The sequence below is a fragment of the Botrytis fragariae genome (assembly GCF_013461495.1).
Source record: "Botrytis fragariae strain BVB16 chromosome Unknown tig00000797, whole genome shotgun sequence".
NCBI classification, from domain to species: Eukaryota; Fungi; Ascomycota; class Leotiomycetes; order Helotiales; family Sclerotiniaceae; genus Botrytis; species Botrytis fragariae.
Window position 1 is genome coordinate 495,587 of NW_023501013.1, and position 21,541 is coordinate 517,127.

Consider the following 21,541-nt stretch of genomic DNA (forward strand, 5'->3'; position numbering starts at 1 on the left):
AACTCAAGCAAATCTTTCACAAGATTGCGTCTAAAGTCTCGATGGGGTTTAGAAATATATATTGCACATATTCAGAGTTATTTCGATTATCATCTCTTCTTACATACATAGCCTATAGCTATATTGATGTTTGCCAATTAAATCAAACCCATCACTTTTTTGCTTAAAAACGAGCCAAGTAAAATCTAAGTACATTCGCTGCATTATTTTGATCTTCGTAAACATAAGTGCTGGCTTCCAAAAAAAAAAATCATACCCAGGGTCTCTCTCTTTCCCTCTTGTCACCATCAAAGCAAATAACCCCAAGCCATCTCACATAAATTTACATCGAGTATGATCCATTTCATGCTCTTAGAAAGCTATTAATAGAAGAAAGAAGATGGTATTTGCTTGTGCTTTAAGGTGCAGCTGCTGTTACTACACCTTCATAGTTTCGAGAAGTAATATTATCCAAAGTACGTTGGAAATGCTTTCTTGGTTCGTTAATTGTGGCAGAATCTTGATTGCCCTGAAGGTTTGAATGGATCAATTCAATAAGACCGTTTAAATATTTGGTTGTAACCTATCGATTGTGTTAAATTGATGTTTATGTGACTATTCATGAGCGAGGTACTTACGGCTTCATTCTCTTGCTCGAAATAATATACATAACGATTGAGAATTTCAACAAAAAGTTCCACCGAGACAGCAGTATCCATACATGCATCTGCAACGCGGAGCGCACGTTGAAGGCACTCAAGAACACGCTTTCCATCACGATAGAGCTATAATGTGTTAGCTGCTGTCCTAAATGTGATAGTCATGATTGAAACTTACATTCTTTTCGTCTGTCTCCCCCTTTGCTGCGATGGGTACAGCCCACCAAAGGTGACTTGCTAAGAATACAGCACGACATTGATCAGGCTTCTTCAATAGCTTACTACCATGTAGAGCACATTTGGTAATGAGAGTATCATAGTTCTCCTTGCTGAAATTTCGTGTTTCATGCAGAGCAGACGCAATAACACAAACTGCTTGGAATTGAGCCCTAGAGTCGCTGACACTCTCTTCGTAGATAGTGAATGCTTGGGCGAAGAACTCGTAGCTAACCTCTTCAAAATTTGTTTGATCAGCAATTTGTCCACAAGCCACAAAGAGCCTCAAACAAAGCTCAGCAGACCCAGACACTCGTGTATACATAGTTGAAAGAGCTGAATGCATAAACTTGAAGAGAGCCGATATTTGTGACTCCCAGTTATCATCATAGTGTTCTCTGGTCTTGAAACGTCTTGCAAGCTTCATGGCTGAAGTTATGAGAGCTGGAGTTGTAAACTTCACACGCTCATTCCCTTCCGAATAAGCGGCCTTGGTAGTTTGCAGAAGCTTAAACTGTGTATCGTTGTCATCGTTATGGATAAGATGAACGATTCTAGCCAACCATCCCTGCTCTTCTATCGTTTCATCAGTCTCAACGGATTTGCGCTGTACGCCAGCGTAACTAGCTGGGGGTTGAGATCCTTCCTTGATCAGAACCTTTAGAACTTCGAGAACTCCCTCTAGCGAGGCGATAGTAGAGATTTTGGTTGAATTGGCTTGTAAAGTGCGAGCGACCTCGCCAGCGACAGCTCGACGTGTTGGATATGTTTGAAGCTGTAGTAGTGGGATATAAGTTGGAAGCGACAAGGCTGTAAAAATAGAAGCGTAGGAGTTGATTGGTGTTAGAAGCAAGTTTAGAATATTTTTCTGTGCCTCTGGAGAATGTAACTCAGGGGTGTTGGCATATGCTTTAACCCTTTCTGAGGCATAGTTCAGTACCTGGTCGACGTAATCTAGACGATCGGGATGAACTTTTAGTGCCAAATTGACTAAAGACACCAACAATGCTAAGGTATCTTGTACGGACAAGCGCTGAGAAGCAACAAGATGCATTACTTGGTCAAAGAAGATCTCATACAGCTTGATGTTCTCAGGAACGACATTTGGTCTGTCATTGGCACCATCATTAACAGTTGTCTCAGCAACAGACTGAGTATCAACTTCAGTTGGAGCTAAGCTGAGACTATCATCAGTTTGTTCATTGGGTTTCGAGTCTGTGTCGGCTCCATTTGTCTCAGTCGACGGGCCATCACCGTTTGACTCTGAGGACTCCGGTGCCGGAGTTGAGTCTGGCTTCGACTCAGCAGCCTTGCTCTCCTTATTCAGCCGGGTTGTTTCGAGCAACTTAGTAACAGCCTCCTGCTCTAACTTCTCGCGGTCTACTCCAGAAGTCGATTCTGATTCTCGTGCAGCATATGCAGAAAGTCTATCCATCATAGCTATGACAATGACTTTCATGTTTACATGAGGATTCAATCTCGATACAGCCGCTAAGAATTGATCCAAGGTGTGTAGGTGATATTCATCAGGGAAGACCTGTGTGATTACTTCTAGCAAATATTCTTGGGCTAGAACATCCCGACATTGCACTACTTGTTCAAGCAGTGGCTGGAGAATCGTATTCTTGTAGACTTCCAGATCCACCAATTGACTTAATCGAACTAGATTACTTCCGACCAGTAACTGAAGTTCTTTCCTCTCTTGTGTCCTCATCTCTCTTTCTCGGGAATGGCCTTGATGTTGTAGCCGTACCCATAGCTTGTTCATTTCCACAAAATTTGTAAGAACAAAACTTATCGAATCCGTCAGATTTCCTTCTGGTCCATCACCATCCCCTTGGGGTAGATGTTCGCGAGCTTGTCCGGATAGGTAATATCTGAGGAATAATCCTCTAGTGGGATGTTGTACTCCACGACTCATTTCCATCATATCCTTCATGATTTCCTTAACTGGCGCTTCTGGCACCCCCATATAGACTGTACCGACTGTTACCATCAAGTAAAGTCGAGGAACAATGTTTCCAGCATATTGAACAAGCTCGTACAGGTCGGCGAGATGATGAGTGGGATGGGAATCTTTGAGGTGAGAGGATAGGTGTCGCAAGGCATCAAATACTGCCATGTATAGCTCATAGTACTGCTTCGGCCCTAAACTGCTCGTTCGAAGCTCGGAGACAAGTGTTGAACTATAAGTTTTGAAAGGGACAAATCAGCACAAGATCATTTTCATCTGGCGCATTTATTATAATCATTGCAACCACATAGATCAGCTTCAAATAACCCAAATTCATTGACATACCTGCACTTCAAAGCATCCATAAGCTTCCCTGGACTTTCTAAACATCGTCGCATAAGTTGTGTTTGTTGACGAACAACATTCAAGGCATCTTCGAGGAGTCGTGCCTGATCCTCCACGACTTGAGGCGGAGAAGCCATTATGGCAGACTTTCAGGTACAGTTGCTTGCGCAGCAGAAATTATTCGTAGCCCAAGCAAACAATAATTCGTGAGTGGTTGAGCGATTAGTGTAGATATCAGATATTCGTATAGGATTCGAAGATTAACTGGTGACGACCAGTTTCCGGGGGAAGGAACGCTAATAAGCCTCCCAATGTACAATTGATTGACAAGGATTGTTTTTGTCCAATCATGTATTAACGGATGAAGAGTTTATCCGAACTCCGAAAAGCGTCACCAGTCTTGGGCGGAACTCCAGGTTTGATAAGATAATGTAGTATACTCTGTGATAAAAAGGTTCAATCTTCAAGATGGAATACCTACCTAGGTAGGATAATGGAGCGTTGTTATTAGTCAACTGCACAACTGTACTATACTTATCATTCTCAATCAAATGATTCTATTACGCCAAGAGAACAATCAAGGGTAGCTCTTAACATGTGAATAACTGATCTTAAATTATCTTCATTATTGTGTATCTAAAAATTTCGACATCTTATACAACACCACCGTGTCTCTTCGTGTCCTCGTGTCATCAATAACATAAAAGGCTTGCCAGCTCTTGGCGCCATATGATTCCTTAACTCCAAATAAATGTCATCACCCCAAGATGTATACATGAATACAGAACCAAGCACATTTTTCGCGCTGCTAGTTTGGATCACAAACTTGGTTCTCAACTCAACGATTTTATTCCACTACTCGCTGAATGCCAGCGAGGTAACGTGGTTTCAACATGAAATTCTCGTTATAAGAGAGGTCTCCCCTGCGGTGTGGCATCCCTCCAAAACTAAAGAGTGGTCGAGCATTCAATGTAACGAGTCAAAATGTGCTCAATTTCTAGGTATAGCAGTCGTGGAATTCCAAGAAGGATAGCTAGTGAACGAGTTCTCACTATCATAGGAAGTAGTAGTAGCTGAAGGCGAAGCTGTAATAGCAGGCCAACTAGATAGTATTCCTGTATATGAAGGAACCCACAAGGAAGATGGAGTAGTTGTGGGGAGTGATACGAATGAAGTTTCGTCGGTGAATGTGCTTGACCGTGACTCGAGAGTTGGAATAGGACTAGATGCTTCGGAAGTGATCAAGCTGGTGACGCTGGGGACAATTGAGGACAGCGATGGGGAAGATCCGACTGCAGTGGATGATTCAGAAGCGCTAGAAGTCAAAGTCGATACGGTTGATTGTGTGGTTGAAGTTGACGCCGTGGCTGTTATTGAGGATGCAGATTGGGAAGATGATATGGATTGTGTCAATGGCTCGGACGATTTTGATGATTCGGACGCACTAGATATGATGGTTGCCGAACTAGTAGCTGCTGTTTTTGATGAAGTAGATAAGGATACCGAAGTAGTGGAACTTGAAGAGGTGGAGACTTCTTTTGATGAAGATTTGGAGGTAGTCACTGCCGAGATATCCACAACTGAATAACTAACGCTAACGACTGTGGTCGGAGATGGTGTAACAGTAATTGAAGTAGTCTCAGTTGCATCAGAACCTTTCACAGTCTGAGTTGAGACAACTTGGTTCGTAGTTGTGGTTAAATCGGTCTCGATTACTGTTTTTGTGGCCGGCTCCTCGGTTCTGGTGACTGTTTCTATAACAGTAGTTGCTTTCCCATTTCCACTACTTGCGGAAGTTGAAGAACCTCCCTCAACATTAACAACGGAGTACGTAGCCCTCTTTACATGTTCCACCGAAATAACATCTTTTTGGATGACTGGGAGCCCTGATGATAGCAAAAAGAGTGTGGATAGCGCGAAAAGATTGGAAGTGGAAGTATTCAGACGCATGGTGGTTGCATCAATTTGTAAATATATAGGAATGGACTCGAGAACAATTATTTGATATCTGAGATTAGAAAGACTTACATGGAATAATGAGATGCATCATATTATACATACCTCATGCAATTTGTTTATGGAGGCTGGGAAGGATTTTTTTTAATTACACGTGGAGAGGGCTGGGATTTCTTTTCTTTACCATGTTCCCGTGATAATTGATAATTGAAGTGGCTGGGAGGTAACATCGCTAAAACTAAATAGCAAGCATGTGAGCATGTTTATCTTTTAATAGAAAAAGCCGTTGAAAAGATTCTGGGGACAGTCAGGTAGATAAGATGAGATTCTAGTATATATGGATACTGTGCAATTGCGAACAGTGACCTTGGACTTCGAGGTTGATGTCAAAAATTGAAGTGGAGTTTTCCATTGATGGAGGGGTAGATTAGTAATCGAAATAGTAAACGAAATATTCTCAAATTTGTGTGACTTGTTTAGCGATCAAGAAAGTTAACGATATCTTTGGCAAATTGACAAGGTAAAAGTATTGTAGTATCCGTTGATTGCAAATGCAATGTAGAAGAGCTTTGAAAAGACATTTACTCGTCTATCGATCATGAGTTGTTGAGTGGTTAACCCCTGAAATGATGGTTGGCTATTAATCAAGTAACCGACACCGACTCATGAAAAAGGACCCGATGATTTTCCGATAAACGCATGCGAATTTTCAATCCCAAAATTTTCTCGGCATTTTGATGTAATTGATACTTTTTGCACCGAAGTTTGAACGCACGAAAACTCTTTACAAGGACCTCCATACACACTGATTATTCGTGCAGGAGTGTTCAAAGCGTTGGCGGTATGTTATCGCAACTGCTACCCCTACAAGGGGGATTCGAGGATACTGCACCAGGTTCATAACAATCCAAACCAATTCACCAATCCGTTGATGATTTCGCCGAAAAACTGCCCAAGTTGTTAGCAGCATGAATCGCCATCATGGCATCATGGCATCATGCTAAGTGATAGATTTGTCTCCCAAATTTAGTTTCTTTTTCGGCGATATGGTTTGAGTCCACTCGGGTCTACCTACGAGTTGCTATGCTAATAAAGAACCACTGCATACACGATTCAGTATTTCGTTTCAAAGCACATTTTCTTTCAAATTTATTAACATTTAACGCAGCCATATTGATCATATTAATCAGTGTTTCCAGATTCTGCCGTTGGACAAAAAGCAGAAGAACCTTGATGGATATTCCTAGTTTTTCCAACAACCACTCTAATCTTTAGTTGGGAAAATAGTTTTTTGTTCAGGATATGCAAACAACACTTCTCGATTTCAAAAAAAAAAATCGGCATTCTCTCTAGCTTCACGGAGACGTATTGAATTAGCCATGGCAGACGTCAAACCTTATTCGGCGCTCATGAGTATGCCATCAGAAATCAGGGTTATGATATATGAATACCTTTTCAACGATTACAACAACAAAATATTCGAAATCCGCAACCAAAAGCCATACACCTATGGCCAACGTCATGATGGACCTTGTCGTTCCCTACGGTCTTCTTACAGTGTCGATTTCTCTCCTTTGCGACAACGACTCCAGACGACATATGAACTATGCACTGCTGTCGATATACACACCTCTATAATGAGAGTGAATCGCAAGATATACGAGGAAACTTTACCAATGTTGTATTGCAATCGAGCATTCAGTTTTCATAAAGACATTGAGGCCATCGTTCCCTTCTTTTCCGACCTAAATTCTGGTACACGACCTTTAGTACAAGAGATATCTCTTTTCAAACAAGGTTTCATCTTTTCTCTCGAATCGAATCGATGCGATTGGAACAATCTTTGTAAATTCTTGAGAGATCATATGCAATTAAAGGGATTGAAATTAATCGTCGAGGGAGGACAACCAAGAGGCGAACGGGAAACGAGACAATACACATCGTCGGAGTTTGAGACTTTAACAACTCATTCAAATGAACACTTGGTATGGGTTTCCCAATTGCTAGAAATCAAAGGTATTCAGAAATTGGATATCACCTCTGAGATGCAATCTATGCCCTCGTCAAATCACTCTTCATCTATGGCTCTTTTTGTCGCATTTTCTGCTTCAATCATGAATGGATTTGCCGAGTACTTGCGACGAGAACTCATTGGTGTATAATTACTATATGTATGTCCCTGGTACGGTGTAAGCATTATTGTACGAAGGAGGTCATATTTTGACGTTGATCTCTGGGCACTTTGATACAGTCAATACAGTCATGCAGTGTCATCCTCGGCCGCATGCTGTAAGATATCACTCCGGATGAGCTGGTCATACTTCCGTCTCTCGAGGTACAAACAAACTATTGGTTTCTTACTCGTCTCTTCGTGTTATGCATCAGAGAAATGTATATCCCTTACGTAGTGTCCAGGCTCGGCTGTGCCTCTATATAAACAGTCTGATTTTCATTAATATAGAACATTCCTCACTTCTGTTAATTTACCTCTCTTCACTTATTCATATCATCTTTATTCTCTATCTCAACACACATAAGAGATAACATTTTAGGACGTCAAATTGGCACCCCTATTTACTAAACGATTACGCGCATGTTCATTAATATTATTGTGCAATATTAGTTTAAAGTTTCCTAATATATAAATGCGAATCTCACATAGGCTCGAGACTTTTATCAGTAGTAATGAAACACTGAGCGTATCACATATCTTCGAAATCAACACTTCAATATAATTCCACTTTAGATACACCGACAACTCAAAACACTCAACATTCCAAAACCCGACAGTCCGGACATCATACCCCTTGTCAACTTCACCGGTATTCCGCCCCTGCATTACCCGAAAATGACATCCAAGTCCTATCTTCTCGAGAACCCATCAAGGTATCCGGAGTTATCCACCTTATCCATGAATATTTTCTACGCTCAAAAGAATAAAGCTATAAAGCAATGTAAAAGTAATTGTCGAAACATCGATGTCGATATTCTTTATCCTACTTCTTATCCTTTCAATTGTGATTCTTCGAAACAATCAAACAGGGATACAGAATTGAGAGAATCCATGTCGTTCAGCCCTGTGGATACACTAGCTCTATCTGAGTATTCATCACATGATTTTTCCTCGCCAATCAACAATATCAATTCAATGGCCAATCCATCATTCCCCTTTCTATCTTTACCTATAGAAATCCGTCTGAAAATCTATCTTCTCCTCCTCCCACCTCGCCATCATAAAATTACAACACAAATTCCCCACAATGGTTACTACTTTCCACCCAAATGCCTTCCTCTTTGCGCAGCCCAATCATTCTATCCCATATCCCCAGATACCCCCGAAAGGCTCACCACTTACAAAGTCCTCTCGGCTAATTCCCACACCGACCATCCTAATCCAAGTATCCACACGCGTATTCTAAGTGTATGCAAACAAACCAAATTAGAAGCCGAAGAAGTGCTTTATGGAAATGGAAATAGTATTTGGGATTTCGGTATGCATATCGAAGCTGTACAACCTTTTTGGACGGACAGAAGCCAGGGTGCGCGACGATGGGCTCAAAATTTGAAGATTGCAAGGGAGGTTCTTGAGTTGGGGGTGGACGCTAGTGCTGGTGCTAGTGTTGATATGGTATGGGGAAATTTTTGTAGATTCATTACATGTGAATTATTGGGATTGAAAAATTTGGATTTGACGGTTTGGGGAAACCCGTGGGTAGAAGAATCGTTGAATAGTTCTGAAGTTATCGAGATGGGAGACGAGATGTCGTTAGATGGGGATGATGTGAGAGAAGTACGGAAATCGGCAATGAAATCGAGGGAGATGTGGACGTTGCGCGATCGGGAGTATATGAAGGAATTACTCGCACATGAAGGGCTGAGGAGTGCGAAAGTGACGTGTTGGGGGTTTAGAGAGGAGGTGAAAAGTTCTTGGGCGAAGTGGATGTTGGAGAGTCGGTCGTTGATGGAGGAGATGGTTAGAGAGGGGGAGGTGGTTCAGGATGTGTTGGTTTGGAATGGGGGTGGGAATTGATGTCGTTAGACGAGGAGCAGAGAATTATGAGATGTACCTATCGTCTTGGTGTAAGATTGATGTTATTAGGTTTCAATGTATATAATATACCATCATATACCACTTTTTTCTTTTCACAGGCCAATTTCTTTGTATATATATATATATCCGGCTCATTCTAGATCTATATCCATATCCAAAGCTCGGCCTATTCTCCTAGCCCAAGACTAGAAAATAAAGATATCATCTAGAGTTCCAAACTATATCTATTATATCACACTCGAAACGCATTCAAAATCCAACACTCCATGCACATACGAATACCATTTACAAATCATACCTATACTATCTAGAAACCCTGAAGGTATCAAAAGCCAAAACCACAAGCAATGCCACAACACCTTCAATTCCTATTCCAATCTTGTTCCAATCCCAAGTTCAAGTCCAATCATTATTTCAGATTCCAAAAGCTAAAATCTCACACTTCACTTGATAATCACATAATCACATAATCACATGGTCACATTCTCTCCTCCTCACTCATGATCCCTATCTCGCAAACACCCACCGATTATACCTTTCCAATCCCCCCCCTACAATTTTACCCCTCTCCTCTTCCTATCCACTCCCCCTCCCCTATTCCTCATCAATTCTTCCTTGTCCATTCTCCTCCACCAACTGAATAAGTAAGTGAACATCCAATACCCAATATTCAATATTCAATATACAATAATATACAACATACAACATACAATCATTCCCCTTTCAAACTCCCGCGTTAAGCTCCCTCCTTGAACCCCCTCGCTTCTGATAGTATACTCCACAGTAAGATAATAAAAGTATTCCTCAACCTTTAAACACATTCTATCAAATCTACCAAATCCATCTATTTTATGATATAATTACATTTCTTTCTTCCTCTCTTTCCTCTTTACGAGCACTCTCACTGACAAATTTCTCCTCCACTCTCTTGAAAGAAGATCGTTCAGGAGATTTTGAGAAATCTTGAGATATTATCTCTACTTTCAATCGTAATCTCCAATCCCCATCTTTAACTCCCCAACCTTCAAACGCACCCATCCTACATCTCATCGATTTTCAACCCCCTCTCAAAACTCTACAACACAAATTTAAAATTTAAAATTTAAATCTAAAATCTAAAATCTAATCACAAGCAAAGAAACAAGAAGAAAAAAGACAGAGAAAGAGAAGAGAATTTCACAAACAATCAAGTAATATGATTAATGATATTTAGATACTGAGTAGGTTAATAGTTAATATGTCTAGATGTATAGATGTCTAGTTGTATTATTAGTAGTGTATAGTGTGGTAGGCAGAAAGAATTGATACGCTTAGTGCACTTGGATTCTCCTTTTGGGGAGAGGGGGAAGGGGGTGAATGAATGAATGAATGAATGAATGGAGAAATGGATAGAGTGATCGAGGTATGCATAATCGAGTTTGAAATACTCTAGCTAGGGATATCACAATCTCATCGATGGACGGATGGATGGATGGATGGATAAATGAAATGGATGCAGCAATCATAATATAGAAACCGGGTCATCATTCTCGCTTCGAGGGGTAAATATACCACCACCCGCATGTATGTATGAATGAACCACATCCCCAACTCCCATCCAATCATTATTGAAAGGTTGGCTTGTGATGTTTTTCTTCGAGATCCCATTCTAAGAAACATCCACATTTCATATATCCCACCACAAAACCTAGCCCCATATATCCACCCCTCACCCCTCACTCTATACTCACTATCCCAAACCCTCCTAAGCCTTTTCCGCCTTTTCCCTGTCCTCCCTTTCCTTCTCCTTGCAACTAATCAACCGTCCAACCACCAAATACTTCTCCTCAAACCTCTCCTCCCACCCTCTCAACGCCTCCAACTCCTCCGCATCCAAATCCTCCAACGTATCCAACTCCGCCTGCAAATCCTCCGTCAACATCTCCGGATCAAAACTGCCCTTCGCCAACCCCCGACTGGCATCTCTCCCTGCAAAATTCTCATACGGTCCACCTGGTCCGTAAAAATTCCTTCCATTGCTCACATCGAAAACGCGGCCGCGTACAGAGAGATACACAGGTGTGTTGTTGAGGCCAGAGAAGGGGACGAGCTCCGGGGGTGTGAAGGTGCGGAAGACGATGGGGGAGGGAGCGCTGGGGATGGGGACGGCTTTCTTAGGGCGGAAGGTGGTGTAGGTGAGGAGGGCGAGGAGACTGAGGAGGAGGAGGTTGATTGGGGTGGCTAGGCTGGCGCTGGGGGGGGTGTTAGTGAGGGTTTGGGGTTTGTTTCGAGGCCTGAGTTGATGGGGTGGAATTGGAAGGGGGGAGTAACATACACTTCTGCGCCGGCAGGTCTTTGGGCTTCTGTATTGATGTGATGATTAGCGGTTTGATTCCATACTGATATGATATGACATGAATGATCCGATTCAATTAATCCAGCCCAATCTCAAACAATCTCAAGACCCATCCTTCCCCTCTCCCCCATCGCAGCACACAAAATAAAATCCACGAAGAACATACCAGCAGCCATTCTCTTCTCAACGTACTCCATAATTCCTCCTAATATTCTCTCTCTCTTCAAGAACCAGTAATCGTAATATTCTCTCTTGCTGCCGCTGTATATCTCAGTCGTTCACCGCAATACGATAAATAGCCGTGAAAGCAAATGGAAACTTTCACAGATAATTGAAACTCTTCCTCAAAATCTCAAACAAAATCCCAAACAAAATCTCAAAGACAAGATTGAAACCAACAAAACACAATATTTATTGACGTTGAACACCCAAATAATGAATTCAAATTTCAAATGAGGAATTAGAGAGTCGAAGCTTCAAGCTCACATCAGCTCGGAAATCGCGGGGAATATGATAGGTGGTCGTCCGTGTATCACGTGAAGATCTCCGGCACGCGGAAGCTCACCAGACCGGTAGTTTGAATGACGAGTGAGCGATCGCAACGCAACTCTGTGACTGCGTGAGTAAGTGATCTATCTGTGCCAAGAACGCAATGATATATTTTTGACACAAATCCATGTACAGCAAGAATACACAGCCTCTTCAATTGCAAAGTGTAGGAAATTAATGAATATGCAATTCGATTTCATAAAGATTAAAATTCATTGATAGTTTGATCAACCAAATCACCTGGTATTCTATAATACAAATCCGAGATTCCGAGATAAATTCTCCTCAAGACCAAGAGTTTGAGATCAACGAGAAGCTGAATAGATCTACATCTCCAAATCCGATTTACGAAATAAAATGAAACATGATGTGATGCGCCATAAAAGAAAAGTCCGCGCAACCTATTGGACATGTAAATCCAATGCAATGGGCGGAATTTTCCTTAACTCCAAATCGATCCATCCAACCCCTCAAAAAATTTCCTACGTGTGCGCCTACCGAACTCCTAATTGCCTTGCTTTACCATTGCGTATTTTCTGCGCCAAAAAGCCCAATTATCCTCTTTCCATCTCTCTGCTAGGTCTGAGTCCACAGCCTAACCAGTAACCCTCCTAACCCATAATCCTGTCTCCTCATACCCCGCTTGCTTATCCTTCCTCTTCCACGCTCTGTGTAGTTTCAAGCCACACTCATGTTCCTCCTTCCTAATCTCCGCTTCCTCCTCTCTCAATCTCTCAATTTGCTTCTTCTCCACCTCCCTCTTCCTCCTCACTTCTTCCGTAACAATCATTCGATCCGCTGGCATAAGTTCCGTCATCTGTTTAATCGATTTTTCAATATTCTGTCGACGATGTGTAAGAGCTTCGAGACGCGCCTCCAGAGTAGATATAGGATCAGACGATGCGCTTTCGGCAGGAGTACTGGGGAGAGATTTTGTGACAGTGGATGAAGAGCGAGGTGGGTGATTGTGTTCGCGAGGAAGAGAAGAAGTCATAGAGATTGTTATTGGACTATTTGAGTTGATAGCTTTGCGAGTAATGCTCTTCGTAGAATAAATAGATGCGCTATCATCAGCGATGACCTTAGGACGTTTTCGAGATAGTATTGAAGTAGGTCCTTGAGTTGTCATGGTATAGGATTGAATTGGGAGTGGAGGATGCATCTCGTTTTGTATGTCAAGTGAGGGTGCTCTGGTAGATTGGGTAGCTTCTGAAGTAGCCTTTGTACTGACACTAAAGCGCGAAGGTGGTTGGACGTATGGTTCGTTTGGATCGATGGAAGGAAAAGAATTCTTAAGAGCTTCTCGAAAATTTCGTTCAATAGTTCCTGTGGAATCGTTCTTAGAATGAGAAGGATAATATGCGGTAGGGGATTCTGTAGTAATATCGTTGGTGAAATTTGTAAGGTGCGTCGCATGAATGGGTTCGGGGTTTTGAATTAAGGGTTCGTTATAGGTCTGTGGATTGTTTTGACCGCTGAACAATGGTCCTGCATTGATAGATACTGGGTCGGGTAGATCCATGAAGCTTGGTGCCGCCGCCGTTTCACTATTTGCACTTCGGATGGAAGATACAGGGGTACTTGTGCCTGATGTAATGCGTTTTTCGCTCCTCGCTGGAATTGGAATATTAAGTGGAGGTATAGTATAATCATCTGACGGCGCGGGTACAATTTTTGAACGTCCTGTTGGCCCCTTCCATTCTGGTTTCTCTACCGGCGCATTATTCTTCAATTTGCGAACACGCTCTCCAAAAGATGGTTGATTTTGAGGTTTCTGCGGACCGGCGCTAATGATTGAAGTATTCCCCATTTGTCTAACATTTCCCAAGTGAGGTGGTGAATATTCTCCTGGCTTGACGAATTGCGATTTTCCCTTTTCGCCTGTAGTTTGTTCAGTAGAATATGGATCCCATTTCAAATCTGCCGTTCTTCTACCCTTTGGCCCATCGACATCTTTGCGGTTTAATAAGTTGGCTGCTACTGCTGCGACTTGATTTCGCCTTTTTTCTCTTCGCATAACAGGAATATTGCTCGATGGTGGCTTCAACCTGGAATCCGTCCTTTCTTTTGACTTCCCGAATCCAAGTTGCGAAATATCGGGTATTTCATCGATTGGAGAGACCTCATGATCTTGATATCTATTTGGGTTTCTGTTTGAACTTTCATTAGTTTCTATCCCTATTATTGCGCTAATGAATTATGAAGCATGAAGCGACGTCAAACATTCACAGATTGTTGTCCAGCACTTTGAATCGAGCCAACCCCAAGAGAACTTTTTCAAAACTAATAGAATACTTGACCTACCGTCGCGTTCCATCAAACTCAGGGGAGCTTGGAGGCGATACCTCTGCTGAACTTGGAGTCATGGGTTTCGCATATGTATTATATGGAAACTGATCATTCAAAGCGCCTGGAGAAGGCTGTGAGTAGACAGAAGAAACCGGTCTGAAATTATCGGAATTCTGGCGAGAATGCATGGGAGGAACTGCTTCACTGATGTAAACATTAGCAAATGTTTGGTAATTGCATGAGAATGTAGAATTGACAGCGATATCATTAAGCTGAAACATAAGCCCAACATCCATTGTCCCTCTTAATAATTCCCCTCGAACTTCAACGCCCCCACTCTCAGAGTAAATAGATAAACCTTGTGACCTACAATGGTAAAAGTGGTAATCCTTTGGGAGTATTATTTCTCGTCGGTCTTGACGGATGAGGAGCATTTCTATCCGAAGATGACATATTTATATCAACGTTTATTCCACCAGCCGCTCCGTAAGATTTCTCAAAAATAGTTGTCTCGACAAGTACAGGTTCACTGATTGATGATTGACGAGCTGTAGTACCACTACTCCTTGGGGCATTGAGACGTTTCCACATGATGTATTCTTGTGTACCAGTCCTGTATGATCTTCGCTAGGGATCGTGGAGGTATGGAGGTGCTCTCGGAAGATCTTTGTTGCAAAACGATCCGGAGGGAAATCTTTGAATGGACAGATCCAGACGTATTGTACCTTTTATTTTACTTGAAAGCTTCTAGACTTTTGTAGCTGGGGGATTTCAGGTGTCCTCCACACACACAACTTTTTTTTTGATATGTATCTCGTGTTCTCGTAAATAATTGGAAGGATCTTCACAGGATGCCGAAGGCTGTGCAAACTTGGTGGATGCTATTAATTGTCGTTGAGTTTAATTGATAAAGTGTAAGAAGTGAAAGTGTGTACTGTTATACAGGTAAATACAGAAGTCGTGTGAATAAGGAGGTGGGTACGGCGAATCAAGATAATTGTGCTGTGAATGGATTGCGCTCTGAATAGTACTGTTATGTACAAATGAAATAGCATAAACTGATTGAACTGATTGAAGAACGATGAGTGGTGGGTGATTCAAGGAATGAAATTCGTGGTTGACGCAAGCAAAACCATGCAGTTTCAAATGACTGGCAACGAGTAAAACGAATTGAGTATACTGGTGGCAATGAGTGCGAGGAGTGTGTGAGGAGTGAGTGTGATGAGTGAGTGGCTACCTATCGATGACCTCCCAACATGAATAACCGGTTGTGACAACCAATGAAGGACCAGCCTAATAACAATTTTGAAGTAAAGCTTGAAAAGAGTGAGAATATGATGGAGGGAGTGGAATACTTGGACGAGAAGAGATCGAACCAAAATCAGAGCTCAGATCGTAAGTTCATTGTCGAGGTAGAGGTCCAGAGCATATATAAAAATTGTTCTGAGTGAGTTTTGACCAGAATCAGGTCTGTGTATCAATACCGTTCCCACAAACCGTCTGAATATCGGCCAATGTTTATGAAAGACATCATTCAATTTGATACTACCTCGTACACAAAAGGAACGTCTCTCTCGCATTCTTCCTCGTTAGTGGTCAATTGTCGTCTTGGTAAGATTGCAGTGTTCAGGGGGTGGAGGGGTGCATTCGAGTTCATAAGCAAACTTTCGTTTCATAACTCGAAAGGGTCATCGGTAGTGGAATGAGCCTGGTATAATGGGGGTATACTACCTAGGTTCTACCGGGTAACTATCATAATTATAGAAGTGACATATTCTTCTGAGGGGGGGCCAAAGTGTTTAAGTGACATCTAATCATCAAAGTGACCTAGGAAGGAGGCGAGGGAGGGTAGAGAAGCAAGCTCGCAAGCTCAGCCAAGGTAAATGGAACTTCCCAGCCGAGCCAGCCTTATTTTTAGCCAGGAGAGCATTAATCAAAACTTATACCCAAGCAAGTGTTCGTGAACCGTGATGAAATTCTATATTAGGGATCCATAAAACTCCATCATTAATCTTGCGGCTATCTTATGTTACGAGGATATTCTACAATATTGATATATACATACATACATATATCAAGTATCTATCTAGGCCGGTAGCTGTATGCAGAATGATTCATATATGAAGGATGAGGAGGACGGATAATTTTTGGATAGTTACAAATAAGTATTCCGGTATCAATAATCAATACCAATATCAATAATAATCCTTCCAACCTTCATTTAGCTTTTCCCTTCCTCCTTTTTCTCGTACTAGATCTAGAACTCAATATCGTGTTGAACCTTAATTTCATGAATCTCCTGAATGTTTGTCTTCGCAAAAGTTTAATATTCAAACATCGTTAATGATTCTGAAAGCTCCCTCAAACATCAGATTTTATTACTATTTTTTTGCTGACATTGAAGTGACTAGTCCTGTACCTTTTTGTGCCCTTTCCCTTGAACTAACTAGCTTCCAAGTTCCAAGGGTCACAGCTCCAATAGCTGGAGAGTAGCTCTTCCTTTTTAGTTTCATGTTTCAACTCTCAAGCGCTTTAGTTTCATCGTTCCGAAGTCCGAATCCACTTATCTTATCAAACCTGACCACACATCCAAAGTGGAATACTTATCAGATCCACAACGTCTAACATTTGTCTGAGGTGCAACACAGCATGTACTACTATCAACAACTTCAGTTGCATCTCACAATGGACACACTCAGCCATCTTCCACCATGAGTTTCCCTCAGGATCTGTTCCCATTTGCGCCTATACCAAAGGAAACCGCGGAACATTTCTCCTTAACACCATGGTGTAAACCAATTCTCGAGGACAGCTCTATGCACCCCTTTTCACCTCGGTCGCGAATGCGCAAGGAACATCATACCTGTGATACATTTACGGCCATTACCCTTCAGACACCAGACACCATCTCGCATTGTCAATTTTTCTACTCTCCGCCTAACTCCTCGCGTTCGTTTGGCGAAGTTCTAGCGTTGATGAGTTTAGGTCCGCACGTTAATGGCCATATTGATACTGCGCATGGCGGATTCACTGGAGTCATGTTGGATGATATGATCGGTTGTGCAGCGTCAATCGCCAGGCCAAGGGATAAAACTACCGTGACCGCTTATCTACACATTACGTATAAAAAACCAATCGGGACACCAGGGGTTGTGTTGGGGAGAAGTTGGGTAGACAGGAAAGAGGGGAGGAAGATATTTGGGAAAGCCACGATCGAGGATGGTGAGGGCGTGGTGTTGGCCACTGGGGAAGCTTTATTTATTACGATGGATAGGAAAAAGCTGAGAGAAAAGCTGTGAAAGTTTCTATGTCCTGGTCACCAGCTACAACTCGATTTGATACGAATTGTTCAAGGACTCAACATCCTCAGACCTAGAGGCATACATCATTAATTCGAATTAGATATAGATGCCATCCAACTTTTAGATAACTTGGGATATAGGGTGATGTTAAATGGTTTAGACGTCAAGATGTTTCATTTATAAAAACTAGCAACACTCACTATTCTGGGCTCTAATGGCCTAAGGGCATACTTCTCTTTCTGTTTGCAAGAAAGACATCTTTCCTCTTTACTTTGATACTCTGTCTGATCTTCAGTATGTTTTATTCTACCAAGTCGACGAGCTTTGGGGCTATGTTTTTATCATTTCCTTGGATATTTGTATCATCTTTCTCCAACGAAGTTACTCAATATCTTCGCTTCATGTTTTTGCTCGTTTCTTCGAAAGCAGCATGTTCTCTTCACAAGCGTGAAGGAGTAGATCGTTTTGCGTTGAGCACAAGAAGGCACTTGTTGATTCTTTCTGCTGAAAGGAGTAACAAAGGACACACCACGGTAAAGAATCACCACATGAGGGATTCCAGCACCCCTTTCCTACGCGGAAATGCTGCGTGTCATTCGAATCATTGAAAACATCAGTAAATGCTTTGGGATGATGTTTCTATTCCCGACCTCATGACTGTCAAATGGGTTAAATTTTGCTTGTTAGTCATGATAGGGAGGAGGACGATATCATGCAATCAAAATTCTGATTTAATGTTCTAGAAGAATCATTGCTTCCACATAATGCAATCGAAGGGAATCGAAGCGTTCCATGTTCTAATTTGTTGCATGTCTGATTTTCAGCCACATGGTACCAGCCTCAAAAATATGCCTTTCGGTACTGTACCGGCACTTGGATATCTTAGTTTGAATGGCGTGAGTAGCGCATGTAGTGTATACCTTGGTGGAGAGTGGACTTGATTACTCAATTTGCATTTTGTGCCCGAAGGCTCACGACGGCATCTTTATGATTGATTCAGTAATCTCTCTTGGCCTAGAACACCATGACTCAATTGTTGAGTTCGTCTACATAATTATTTCCAAAGTGCGCGAAGTATTCTGCAGATGGAGGACCCCTCGATGTGTTGTGTGAGGTTGGACAATTAACACATCATAGGTTCGACACTGATACTTAGGGGTTCATCAAGATCAAGGTAATTGGTATTAGTGGCGGTATGGCTATCTGAACACTTGAAGTATATTTTGAATGAAAGAAGGACAGAAGAGAAAGTGAATAGAATAGACGAAGAAAATATTGACGTCTAACTACCTAGGTAGAGATTAACATAATCGAGGTGAAAAGAGTTCAATTCACTACAGGTTTGGATACGACGTGTCTATCCGAGTATTCAATACATTTCACGGCTTGGGTTGTTCTTTGATCGGTCTATGGCGTGGTATCTACCTAGGAAGTTTTGTACTGTAGATCTATTTAAGCATTGAGACCTCCCTCAACAATGCAACTTTGTTTTCCACCTATTCGATCAGTCATGCAATAAATTTATCAACTTTTATTAATCTGCACTGTGGAAGAAATGAGTTCGACGTGTCATCTGCAGATAATACTAGTTTAGTCCATACCAATCTCCGAAGCTCACCTTCTTCCTCAACAAAGTCTCTCTACTTCGAAACACTCAGACTTTTCTCAACCCGAATCTCACAAGTTGAGTTATCTAGTTACCATGTCACTAACACATTTACCTCCGGAGAAGGTGGGAATTATGAAACTTTCCACCGAACTCCGAAATATCATCTGGACCGAGGCTCTATCCATCAAGCAATCTCGATACATACAGTCATCTAAAAAATCGATACTTCAATCTCTGCGATTAACCTGTCGCACAATTTACAACGATCTCGAATCAGAATTTCCAAAAGAATATTTGCAAAACCAAACTTTCACTTTCCAAACCCTGGAATCCTTTCTCAAATGCGCCCCTTTATATACTCGCGCAGAACAAGTCCTCCTCCGATCAGTCCATATTCAATTCTACGAGACCCCGGATTCCCACCGCTACAAAGATTCTCCTCAGGTGCTGTACACGAGACAAAATTTCTTACTCGATGAGATCCTCTTACCAAAATATCATGGTATAAACGAATGGATCTTCGATGTCTCCAACCTCTTTAACTCTCACCAAAGTTTCTCATACCGTCACATCACATATTTTCTCCGCTACTGTCCTGCGGAAAATTTGACCTTGATCTTCAATACCTGCGATGGTTCATTCATGAACTGTGCACAACCCCGCAAAGGATTCCGTCACGTAATTACCGACGAACGCACACTCAGCGAATTTGAAACCGACGCAGAGAACTTAGCGCAGAGAGCGCAGCGCTGGAATGGCGATGGTGAGACTAGTGAGAAAACAAGTCGGGATTCGACAGTGCTTATTATGCAACGTCCGACTCAGCTCCCACGCGACCCGAATCCGGATATCCCGTATTGGAAATACAACAAGCTGGATGATCCGAGAGATCCGTGGTTGGATATTAAGAAACATGCAAGGAATAGTATTTCGCATGGTACGAAGTGGAAGATGGAGACGTGGAAGAGGGGGAGGGAGAGGAGGGCGGATGCGAAGGATAAGAGGAGTGCGGGGTTGGTGAGGGTGGTTAGGGAAAAGAAGGAGGTGGTGATTTTGAAGCTTTTTGAGGAGAGCGGGTTGGATAGGGTTTGGGTTTGAGGGGGGATGTTGGAGGTTGGAGATAGTTAGATACCTTGGTACTTATTTGTGATGTGAATGGATTTTGGTGGTGTTGTTTTTGGATTCGGAAAATGGGGATACTTATTATGAAGACGCTTCTTCCCTCGCCGAGTCAACAGAGAAGAAGAAGAGCACGCCTCAATCGCTGATAAGATTCCACGGCATTACAGTCTTTGATAGAGTAATCTTTCATTATTCCTAAGAAAAAGAATTCTCTCCCCAAAGAATTCTTCAACTCCATGATAGCTATAACATCCATGCAAGTGATGTAAGATACACCTGTGAATCAAAAGCACCCACAAACGTGACTTCACCAGGTTTAGTAAACATCAAAGCGCCAACTTGTGTATGTATCGATACGACGACATCACTTCGTTCGAATAAGACATATCTTGATTTTTACCTGGGGGTTTGGAATGCATGATGGTTACTTCGTTGTGACTTCTTGAAATTCCCCATCAAGTTTGTCCCTCACCGTCTCGATTTTTGACGGCAACCCGAGGTTCCGAATCATTGACGGCTTAGACGAATTTCAGAAGGTCCAAAAGCTATGTTGTATCGCAATGGTCTCCAAAATTTGACACCGGCTACCGTGGTGATTGTTCAGTTGCGCAACTAACCTGAAGATTGTCAAGACCAACGCATTATCTTGATACTCTAGCCTACAATCTCATCTGGAAAATGTATAGCAGTTACATTATCTTTCACCCCGACAAGAATTCATTTGCTTTCCTTGGATGGAAGAATGATCAATCTTCATCACTACTGTTCTTACTACATGTGTATGCATGACTTGCTAGCTTTGAACTCCATCGAGTCTTTTCCTTCAGGAGCGAATGTCTAGACGATTCAGGCAACCTAGAGGACGAATATATCAACACCAGAGAGGGTATTTTTGTGAGGAAGTGCCCACCATGGTAATAGTTTTCGCTGTTTTCACTGTTCGTAAGGAAAGAGCACATGGGCGAGTTTGTACACTAGGGTGCGGACTTTCTGTATTCTACGTACATTGACATGGTGAGTCTTTCAGGATTGACTTTAGAGAAATCGTTCTTGTGGGTGTGGAAGGTGTGGAATTTTCAATGATTTCGATCTAGCTTGTATATATTGACTCAGTCGCACCTTCAACATTTCCAAAGTCAACAGTTACAAAAATCTCCCTCTTACAAAAAAAGAAT

General features: G+C 42.0%; 8 protein-coding genes across 8 annotated transcripts; 4 read left to right on the forward strand and 4 right to left on the reverse strand.

The window, feature by feature from the left end:
• Positions 1–397: 397 nt before the first annotated feature.
• Bfra_010519 (putative vacuolar protein sorting-associated protein 35 protein) lies at positions 398–3,290 on the reverse strand (the record flags this gene model as incomplete). Its single annotated transcript, XM_037340850.1, has 4 exons — positions 398–562; positions 618–764; positions 817–3,040; positions 3,154–3,290. 4 exons carry the CDS (start codon positions 3,288–3,290, stop codon positions 398–400), a joined length of 2,673 nt encoding a protein of 890 aa, XP_037186493.1.
• An 853-nt stretch (positions 3,291–4,143) lies between these two features.
• Positions 4,144–5,103, reverse strand: Bfra_010520 (uncharacterized protein; the record flags this gene model as incomplete). The annotated part of the gene is made up of 1 exon (XM_037340851.1): positions 4,144–5,103. The coding sequence occupies one exon, from the start codon at positions 5,101–5,103 to the stop codon at positions 4,144–4,146; it is 960 nt and encodes a 319-aa protein (XP_037186494.1).
• A 1,385-nt stretch (positions 5,104–6,488) lies between these two features.
• On the forward strand, positions 6,489–7,271 carry Bfra_010521 (uncharacterized protein; the record flags this gene model as incomplete). The annotated part of the gene is made up of 1 exon (XM_037340852.1): positions 6,489–7,271. The coding sequence occupies one exon, from the start codon at positions 6,489–6,491 to the stop codon at positions 7,269–7,271; it is 783 nt and encodes a 260-aa protein (XP_037186495.1).
• A 686-nt stretch (positions 7,272–7,957) lies between these two features.
• Bfra_010522 (uncharacterized protein) lies at positions 7,958–9,139 on the forward strand (the record flags this gene model as incomplete). Its single annotated transcript, XM_037340853.1, has 1 exon — positions 7,958–9,139. The coding sequence occupies one exon, from the start codon at positions 7,958–7,960 to the stop codon at positions 9,137–9,139; it is 1,182 nt and encodes a 393-aa protein (XP_037186496.1).
• Positions 9,140–10,904: 1,765 nt separating this feature from the next.
• On the reverse strand, positions 10,905–11,692 carry Bfra_010523 (putative dna damage response protein; the record flags this gene model as incomplete). The annotated part of the gene is made up of 3 exons (XM_037340854.1): positions 10,905–11,391; positions 11,475–11,502; positions 11,662–11,692. 3 exons carry the CDS (start codon positions 11,690–11,692, stop codon positions 10,905–10,907), a joined length of 546 nt encoding a protein of 181 aa, XP_037186497.1.
• A 947-nt stretch (positions 11,693–12,639) lies between these two features.
• Positions 12,640–14,924, reverse strand: Bfra_010524 (uncharacterized protein; the record flags this gene model as incomplete). The annotated part of the gene is made up of 3 exons (XM_037340855.1): positions 12,640–14,194; positions 14,349–14,537; positions 14,704–14,924. The coding sequence occupies 3 exons, from the start codon at positions 14,922–14,924 to the stop codon at positions 12,640–12,642; spliced, it is 1,965 nt and encodes a 654-aa protein (XP_037186498.1).
• A 2,120-nt stretch (positions 14,925–17,044) lies between these two features.
• Bfra_010525 (putative thioesterase superfamily protein) lies at positions 17,045–17,632 on the forward strand (the record flags this gene model as incomplete). Its single annotated transcript, XM_037340856.1, has 1 exon — positions 17,045–17,632. The coding sequence occupies one exon, from the start codon at positions 17,045–17,047 to the stop codon at positions 17,630–17,632; it is 588 nt and encodes a 195-aa protein (XP_037186499.1).
• Positions 17,633–19,337: 1,705 nt separating this feature from the next.
• Bfra_010526 (uncharacterized protein) lies at positions 19,338–20,342 on the forward strand (the record flags this gene model as incomplete). The annotated part of the gene is made up of 1 exon (XM_037340857.1): positions 19,338–20,342. The coding sequence occupies one exon, from the start codon at positions 19,338–19,340 to the stop codon at positions 20,340–20,342; it is 1,005 nt and encodes a 334-aa protein (XP_037186500.1).
• Positions 20,343–21,541: the final 1,199 nt, after the last annotated feature.